At 43.9% G+C, this 10000-nt stretch overlaps 1 protein-coding gene across 1 annotated transcript in view; it reads right to left on the bottom strand.

Moving 5' to 3' along the window:
- Nucleotides 1–6631, bottom strand: part of LOC138973060 (uncharacterized) — a 6722-nt gene extending 91 nt beyond the window's left edge. The window contains exons 1-2 of the mRNA XM_070345719.1: nt 6586–6631; nt 1–4900 (exon numbers count right to left, since the gene is read on the bottom strand). The exon at nt 1–4900 is cut by the window's left edge and continues 91 nt beyond it. Of these exons, the coding sequence (XP_070201820.1) occupies nt 4308–4900; nt 6586–6622 (630 nt within the window). The 5' untranslated portion in view covers nt 6623–6631 and the 3' untranslated portion in view covers nt 1–4307. The remainder of the gene's footprint in view (nt 4901–6585) is intronic.
- Nucleotides 6632–10000: the final 3369 nt, after the last annotated feature.

The raw sequence follows: 10000 nt of genomic DNA, 5'->3' as shown, positions 1-10000 counted from the left end.
TTTAGTCAGTCTGACGGCCTGAAACTGAAAGATTAACACTAAAAACCCAGCGTTCACTGCGACTACTTGAGGCCTGGCCAGCAGAAACACGTAAACCGAGACAGGTTGAGCTGGTCTCGGTGAAGTTTGCACATTTTTATAAGACCTTATTTGCATAAACCGAGTTTTGAGCAAACTTTTAACATAACCTATGGATACATTTTTGGATTTATGAAATGAAAAAGAAAACAATGCAATATTTTTTTTCTTCTGATTTTGAAATTTCCTATTCAAGGACAAGCTTAATGAACAAATTACTGGATCAATTTTTAAGCTTCAAAGCTAAGATGCAACCCCATAGTCCGGACCGAGTCAAAGATTCTTTGACAACAAAAATGCGGTCATCACAGTGCCGCCTCAACTTTTATTATTGGCATTTTATGTGGAAGAAATTCAAAATTCCATAATCATCTGTCGAGTAGTTTTTCCGGAATTACTCCACATAAATACACAAATATACATACACACATATATACAGCAACACCTCGTCTCGATTTCCAGTCTGCAGTAATACATACAGTCAAATCAGACAAAATGTATAAAAAAAATAAAAATTAAAAAAATTAAAATGAAGAAATTGGAGCTCATATTGCACTTTGTTCACTGCTACGCCCTGTATAAGCAAAACAAAAAGATGAGAAACAAATTATTAGCAAAACCTTTTCTTGCGTACTTGAGCAAAATATGGCACAAAACTGAAGATCAGTACTCATGCACTTAAAGTGTTGGACGTGCACTTGTAACAAATGTTTTACGACACAGACACCAGAGACATTATGCAGAACAGAACATCTACAGGCACGAAAACTTCGATATTACAACATACCTGAACATTTTTGCCTCAGTTCTCTTGCGCTAAACACAAGGCTATAAACACTTCAGGATACAACCTAGACACGGTGCATCTGCACCTAGACTGGCTATGGTACAGCTGCACCGAAATTGGACAAGATGGGTAAGAATCAAGGATGGACCAGTACACATGCACCGAGATCACGAGAGATGTTATTCTTCACCAAAACTGGAATGTATCGAGAATCAAGAAAAATGTGACCCTCCACCACGAAATGAGTCGCATGTCACCTCGCACGGTTCTGCGCTAGGCTTGATATAAGTCCGGAGAGTGTATGGTAACAGCGTGAGGGTCACCTTAGTCACAGGCTTATAACTCAAACAGTTTTCGCTCTTTTCCAAAACGGTTTTCACCACTGGATAGAGCATAAAAAACTCTTTAGGAAAATGTAAAAATATGAAAATCATGCAAAGGTGACATGCGACTCATTCCCTGGTGGAGGGTCACAAAATAGCCGCCGGAGTGCATGCAGTCATAATCCGTCAAAATCATATCAACGTAAATACATGACAACGAAAAGGCCCCATCAATTTTCACTGTATCTTTTTGCAAGCACTCCTCACAATTTTCTCTTCTCTGAAACGAATTTTTGTATTATCAAAAAAATAACAAGGAATGACGGAAGTCAGCAAAGCCAGAAGGACTTCGTGGTATCAATATATCCTGGCACAAAACGAGATTATGCAGGAATGTTAGGCTATAAAGTCTTGGAGGAATCGTCGTCCACATCCAAATGCATCAATTTGTTCAGAACACCAGGATTAAGTTGCACATGGATGTAGAGTGATTCTGCAGATTGTGTGACATTGTCATCATTCTGTTCTTAAGGCGGCCTCACACGCGACTCATGGCGTCTTAAGGCAGCCTCACACGCGACTCATGGCGTCTTAAGGCAGCCTCACACGATCAAATTCAACTCATCGTGAATGTCAGCTTAAAATCTGCATCGGGTTTTCAAGACTCGATTTTGGGGCACTCACGCAGTATTATGAACAAGAGCGTATGAATCCATGACCTATACAAACTGGTGGCAGACACCTTTCGTTAACCTTTTGTAGACGACCAATATGACGAATAGAAACTTTGTCTTTTTGGAGTGTGCTCGTATTTTTGTCCGGACTTGTCCCAGTTCTTCTTCTCACACACCGCTGTTCCCAACATTTACTACTCAATCCACATCCGAATGTCGTTCTCCTGACAGGTGAGAAACTGTGTAACTGATAGACTCACTTACGACGGGTAGGTCGGCATGGGGGGGAAAAGCTTATTCAGAAATCTGGACACGATTTCGTGAAGATTCCAAGTTTCAATTTCTCTTCTGCCAATCATCCTCCTTCAAACGTGGCTTCAGTCCAGACGATTCAGGCGGCTTTCCGTCACACAATTCAACTTTCACCGTTGGACACCTCAAGCATTAGCTCAGCGTGACGCTAAAACAAGCCGTCACCTTAGCTGCTTCATCGAAATAGGTTCCCTGACCTCCGTGGTAAGTATCCAGGATGGCGATGAATCGGCAAATGTTGGCGTCGTGCTGTTTAAGGCTTTGAACTGAAAATCTGTTGTGATCTCCCTTGCACGTTGTGCCCACGGGTAATCTTGAACTTTAGCGTTGTACATTCAGAGCGCACTATCCATTGGCATTATTGACTTCTTTTCACTACAAGCCCCTTTAATCAAACCAAAGAATATAATTATCGTGAAATTAATTGACGAATTTGAGCTACAAAATTAAGCGTAAATAATTAATTCGGTCATTTGATCGTGGAAAATGACAGCCATAGGAGAGAAAACGGACAAATAATATCGACAGAGTTGTCTCCCTTCCTTCGAAAAAATGCACCAAAATGGCTGTGCCGATGTTTTCCTTTTAAAACCCATGTAAATGAAAGGCATCTGTACAGTTCATTCCGTTACTTCAAAGGTATCTAAAATGACTTGTCATGCTTTCAAGAGCAACTTCTGCAAAATTAGAGGCTTAAATTGCAGCAGAAAACCGTTCCTGAATGTACAACGATAAAGTTCAACATTACCGTTTCCCCGTAACGGCATGAAGCTTGAATCCGCCGCGGCGGCCATTTTCCCTTTTCTTGCTAAGACGACCAAGATGTAAGCTATCTGTGAATCGCTGTGTGTGAGCCTCACGCGAATGAAAACAACGGATTGAAATTACTTGCGAGTTCTGCTTCTGGAGTCTCGGTCACCGTCATGGTGTTCTTTGCTTCTCGTTCCAGCGAGAATTTGACCCGAGAACTTTTCGTATACCGCTGTAAGAAATGTTCTTTCGGGTTCAAGGCAAAACTGGGAGAAAAACACCGGCATCCGAGTGCTGCTAAAATGCGGGCCTGGTACTCCGGAAAAGGGATCGGAGCGTTGTGTTGTGTGGAGCATGCGTGCTTGTGTGGTACTTCACCATTAGCAGAAGCACACATCTTTCACTAACAATACTGACCTCGATACTAGTACATAAAGAATCGATCAATAAATTTAAAAAATGTAGAAAACATCTTTAAAATGACCAGCATTTCTTAGAAACGCTTTGTCTCTCCTAAGTCTAAATTCTGTCAAAATGGTTGTCCTGTATTCGGCAGAGACCACGTCAAACCAACAACATATGATGTTAAGTGATGACGACAACTTGCTCGTGGAAATGACTGACGCTGCCTACAATGTGATGTTACCTTGAAGCTGCAGGTGTGAAGTACTGTACTACGCAGTTCGGTGATAAAAACCGCTCGATAACGTTGGTATTCACGAAATCTGCGAAAACGGGAATGAACGGAGGTTGGTGTCAAATCAGGCTAGACTTGCCATACAGTCACTGATGCAGGAGCAGAACGACAATGCAGGTAGACCGTGACGTCATACCTGACGTCATACGTGTGACGACACACGGTTCTGGAAACACCAACATTCAAGGCAGTAACACAAGATTGAACTTCCAGAACTGTCGATCTGCTCGAGCGAAATTGGCGTCCGCGTCGACCCAAAAAACTGTTACTACGTATACAAGATTCCAGTGCATGAGACCCTTCAACTAGATCCTTGTAAAAACTGCAGTCTTTGTCTCCACGGCGCACGTATTCACGTAATAACATAGCCGTCCAGGATCACCTTGACTTCTGTTCGTTCAGTGACGACATTGGCTCGGATATCGAGACTACTGTGCGTGTAATGTCGTCACAGTCTTGGTCGACCGAGATCATTTGGCGAGAATCTGCGAGAACACTCTCGAGAAAAGTCTTTCAGGTTGAGCAATACTCTTCTCATCTGGCAAGAAAAGTAGTAGTATGAGTACAAACACTCACGCTACGGACACGCATAACAAAGGTCGCAAACCTCTACACCTACGTCCGTCTCAGTATAACTGAGGTCCGCTTCAAACAAAAAAGTAGAATCCACACACAAAACGATGACGTCAAGCGTTGTCGTCAGCAGGGGGCGCAGAACTGGTGACGGGAGCCGGCGGCTTGCAGCTCTCGTGAGGTATCTGACCCACACTGTGAGCAGGCGAACTCCTCAACCCTTTCAGTTCGTCCATCGCCTGCTGGTGCTGCCTCTGAGGCAACTGTCCGTAATGCGTCGGCGTGCCTCTCCCGCTCTCCAAGGCTCTTTGAGGGAGCTGGCCGTAATGAGTCGGCGTGCATCTCCCGCCTTCCAAGGCTCTTTGAGGCAGCTGCCCGTAGTGAGTCGGCGTACCTTTACCGCCTTCCAAGGCTCTTTGAGGCAGCTGCCCGTAGTGAGTCGGCGTTCCTCTCCCCCCTTTCCCCTCGTGGCTCATCTCGCCGAAGTGGGTGGGCGCGCCTTTGAGGCCTCTCAGTTCGTGGGCCACCTGGCGGTAGTGGGAGGGGGTGCCCTTGGAGTGGCCCTTCAGGTCGTGCCCGTAGTGGTGGCCCGGGGCCCCGCGGGACATGGGTCGAACCCTGGCCTCCTTCTCGCTCTCCACCCCGCTCCACGGCTCTGCGTAGTACACGCTGATACTGTGGCCCGCCACGTAGCCCGGGATCTCGTCTGCGGGTGGTGATAGAGAATTGAAATCAAGTTACAGAAAACACAATACGTTATACAGTGGGAACCCCCCATTTGAAGACCCCCAATGTAAGACGCCCTCCCTTTTAAGACCCTGTTTTCTTTGACGTTCTGTTCAATAACCTCTGTAAATGTACCCTCCTTTTTAAGACTCCCTCCATTTTAAGACCGCATTTTGTCAGTTTTTGTGAGGGTTTACCGGGGGGGGGGGGGGGGGGTTCAACTGTATTTCATTTCTAATTTTGACCAAAATATAAAATTTGACACAGATAGCAAAAAAAGACATTGTATTCGAGGTGAACAACGACCGTCGAGATTCCAAACCTTGAAGGCGCTGTCCTTGAAAACAGTTCGGTTCACCATGTCATGCCTGCCCGGGCTTTTACCTAAGGTAAGAATTAACATCCCTCTATAGGGACATATACCGAAACTCAACACCCTGACAACGAGTTAATTATTTTTTTTATGGATTAATTTCGCTGATCGACACTTGTGCTCATTGAGAAATTAATCCATCTCATAAATCCCGCTCTCCACAGACAGAACTTAGGTTGTTGATTTTCAGTATTTGTTCAAGTTGAGGACAGGACTTACTTCATGCAAAGGTCTGGCAAGATCTGAAATGGTGGTGAGCCGAATCGTTCACACGGTGTGGACCGTGCCTTTTGGGCATTTGTTATCTAATCCATCCTTCAAGCTATCTTCCAACACAGTCCGCATTTCATAAAGGCGAAAGGGCGCAGTGGCGTGGTGGTAAGACGTCGGCCTCCTAATCGGGAGGTCGTGAGTTCGAATCCCGGTCGCTGCCGCCTGGTGGGTTAAGAGTGGAGATTTTTCCGATCTCCCAGGTCAACTTATGTGTAGACCTGCTAGTGACTTAACCCCCTTTGTGTGTACACGCAAGCACAAGACCAAGTGCGCACGGAAAAGATCCTGTAATCCATGTCGGAGTTCGGTGGGTTATGGAAACACGAAAATACTCAGCATGCCTACTCAACGAAAGCGGAGTGAAGCTGACTATGCTCTCAGAGTATAGTGTGGGGAACCCAAATGGGCAAACGAGCTCACACGTAACCAGAAAATTCTGGAACGCTGAAGAAGAAGAATAAAGGCGAAAGAGGAGGGTGTGTGACAAAAGGTCGATGACCAAAAGGTCGAGGTAGAAAAAGGTCGGGGATATTTGGTCGAGAGTCAAAACATCGAGAGTGACATACGCACACTTCACCCCTCGACCTTTGTCAATCCTCGACCTTTTGTCGCACTCGACCTTTTTCTGTCGACCTTTTGTCGCACTCGACCTTTTGTCGCACTCGACCTTTTGACCCTCGACCTAAATTGTGGCCATTTCTGCTATTTGGGGCATTGTTGACTGACGCTTTTGATTGGGTAAACGCGGGTTCAAAGTTGGACCAAAATGTCCACTTCAAGCCGAATTTCTAAAAGGTCAGTGAGATATAGCACATTGTTAAACATAATATGAATAGAAACGGAAAATAGTCTTAGAATGTACAATACAATCATTTTGACCACAGTGACTGTTTTTTTGCAAAGATGGCCACACATGTCCTCGACCTTTTGCGCCTCGACCTTTTGCGCCTCGACCTTTTGCGCCTCGACCTTCTGGATCTCGACATTCTGGTTCTTCCAGAGACAACAAAATCACTCACCATGAAAAGCAGAAGCGCCAGTCTGTTGGTACCGCATGGACCCCCCTCCCCCACTCCCCATCCCCGACCCCTTGCGCACGTGGTGGGGGATGGGAGAGGAGGTGGAGGGTCGGGGGGACCTCCCCCCAGCGGCCAGAATTCGCTCCTTCTCTCGAGCACCGGGGGGAACGCCCCCCGGAATGGCGTACTCCGATTTGATTGGCAGGGGCGTGTCATACTCCTCTGCTAAGTAGTGACGCCGTCTCCTCTCTGGAACAGTCAAGGGAGTGTCATAATCATACATCATTTGAGGTAGCTTCGCGGGGGTCCCCACGGGCGACCCTCCTGCAGGGTCGCAGGACCCCACTGTTAATTTTCAGAGGGTCCATGCAGCCCATCAGCGGAGTTTTCTAGGGTCCCGAGAGTCATAACACATTGTGATCAAGCATAGTGTGTTAAGTGTCTGGAACACACGAGGAGGAAGGGGTGTGTGTGTAAATTAGATGTGTGGTGTGCGTGTGTGACCTCTGTGTTTCTGGATCTGAAGATGGCGGAGGTTGTTTTTAGCGGGAGACCAAACGTTCCGGGGAGGAAGGGGTGTGTGTAAATTACATGTTTCGTGTGTAAGTGTGACATCTCAGTGTCCCTTGGTCTACGAAAAGCGGAGGTCGTTTCTACCGGGAGACCAACGTTCCGGGGAGAAAATGTGTGTGTGTAAATTACATGTTTCGTGTGCAAGTAGCCTCTTCAAAGGAAAACGATTCTGGGGACATTTTCCGAGGTGGGCAGGAGAGGTGAAATAGCTGGAAACTTTGATAAATTACAGAAATACAAAAATACGTGCAAGGAATTTTGATCTTTAGACTTTCAACTATCATTGTACCGTCAAAAACAAATGTTATTAAAAAATTAAAAAATAAATGAACAAAGATTAATTTTCCAACAATGCAATTAATCAGACACCCACCAACGTTTCTTGATCAATCAACAAATCTATTTAACCAACAACTCACTCACTCACTCAATCAATCAATCAATCAATCAACGAACCAACCAACCACTCACTCACGCACTGACTCACTCACTCACTCACTTACTCAATCAATCAATCAATCAATCAATCAATCAATCAATCAATCAATCAATCAATTTGTGCACCACTGTACCTTTTATTTGCATGATAAGAAGGATGACGGCGACGATGATGAAGACGATCAAAAACAATAAGACTGTGATCAGAAGGCCCGGATGAATGTCGTATAACTCTGAAAGACAACACAACCGTTTTAAGATTCCTTCGTAGATAGATAAAAGCACACATACAAGAACAACAGAACATATGATGGATGATAATGGTGATGATGATGATGATGATGATGATGATGATGATGATGATGATGATGATGATGATGATGATGATGATGATGATGATGATGATGATGGATGGAGGATGATGATGGATGATGATGGATGATGGATGATGATGATGATGATGATGGAGGATGATGATGGATGATGATGATGATGGAGGATGATGATAATGATGATGGATGATGATGATGATGATGATGATGATGATGATGATGATCTTTTCGCGAGAAAATTCATGGGAATAGTTACCTTCAAAAAGGAAATATTGATGCATGACTCTAAGGAATCTGCGCTTTGTGTCAAATAAAAGGCGTTTGGAACTATTCTATGATACCCGTCATATAGTGTGATAAACATGTACTATATGCTGTTTTTTGCATTTAGTGCCGGAAGTATTCCCTTGCAGGTACCGCACCTCGTAAGTACAAAATGTTGATCATGTAAATCAACATAGTACCCGCACTGGCTTTAACTTTTTTTTTCTTTTTTTCTTTTTTGACCTCAGTTGCATGCAGGATGCTCCAACCCATATTTTTTGCCTGATTTCTTTATTTATTTATTTAATTTTTTTTTAATTTAGGCGGGGAGCATCCTTCTTCCTTGGTCTTTTTCTTTATAACATAATCAACTTTATATTATACAAAACATAAACTTCTTTCTATTATTTAACTCTAATTCCAATAACATACGCAAATCTAACTTATATCAATATCTTCAACCCATCCATCTACTGGAACACGCGATAAATATCTTCATCCCATCCATCTACTGGAACACGCGAAAAATAATTTCATCCCATCCATCTACTGGAACACACGATAAATACATCAAACCCATCTTTCAACTTAGACACATACTTTAAATATCCTGATCCTGACTTGCTTTCTATGCCAGCAGAGCGGAACATTTTGTTTGCTGAAATCAATCCGGAGATAGACACTGGTGCCCCATTCGACGTGAACTCTAATAAACATTTCGCACTTAAAGCAATCAAACTTGCCCGGTGTAAAAATTTAAAAAAAAACTATTAAAAAAAAAAAGTTTCCAGGATTACCAGGTTGTTGTGTGGATGGCGAAACTGTCGGGATGTTATCTGTGCCTGTGATAAACAGAATGCAAAGTCATCAAGACGTGTCTAAATAACATTCTGACAACACAATGAGCTAAGACAGAGATTCTGACATGCAACAACACAACCTTGAGGGCGTGAATATGCACAGGTACACACGCGCAAACGCACGCACGTACACAAACAGACAGACACACAGACAGACACACAGACAGACAGATACACACACACACACACACACACACACAAACACACACTCTCTCTCTCTCACACACACACGCACACACACACACACACACACACACACACACATATATATATATATCCCATGACCTCCCTTCTTTGTCTCTGTTACTTCAGTATGGGTATATATGTTGTATTTTTATAGCTCAATAAATACATCATGGACTCCAAAAAATATATGATAGTGCAGATTCCGATTTGGGCAAAGGACTACTTTCCTCCCGACCTTTGACCTCGCGCCGAACAATGTGACACATTTGTATGAAGTTCTAAAATCGTATTGCACGGCTCAGAAAACCATATCAGTTGCACGCAAAAATGAATCTCAGAACTGATCTGATGTATGAGATGCAATAAGCAAAAGTTTCTTTCATTATGAAAGCAATGCAGGTCGAAAAAAACGAACATTCAACTTACAAGATAACCAGATGCTAGCGAACCAAAACAAAAACACGAGTACCCTCCCCTTGCATCGTTAGCAGACGACTTTTGAGAATCTGTCGGTAGTGTGTTTTGGTGTGCGCCTTCAGCTATCAAACATCGGCTGTTTCACGTGTTTTGCGAGCAAGTCTACTCTTTTGCCTGGCTCTGCAGTAAGTCCACATATTTTTCCGTAATCCAGTCATATTCCTTCAAAATGCAATCAATCGGCGGTGACAGACGTGTCGGTCGCGTTTTCCTCTCACCCATACCAGTTTAAGTTCATCCATGCAAACACACTCGCAAAACAGTTTATCACGTAGATACATTTCA

The sequence above is a fragment of the Littorina saxatilis genome, linkage group LG8, assembly GCF_037325665.1.
Source record: "Littorina saxatilis isolate snail1 linkage group LG8, US_GU_Lsax_2.0, whole genome shotgun sequence".
Classification (NCBI taxonomy): domain Eukaryota; kingdom Metazoa; phylum Mollusca; class Gastropoda; order Littorinimorpha; family Littorinidae; genus Littorina; species Littorina saxatilis.
The sequence above is the reverse complement of the archived record's forward strand: the minus strand, read 5'-3'. Positions and strand labels throughout refer to the sequence as shown.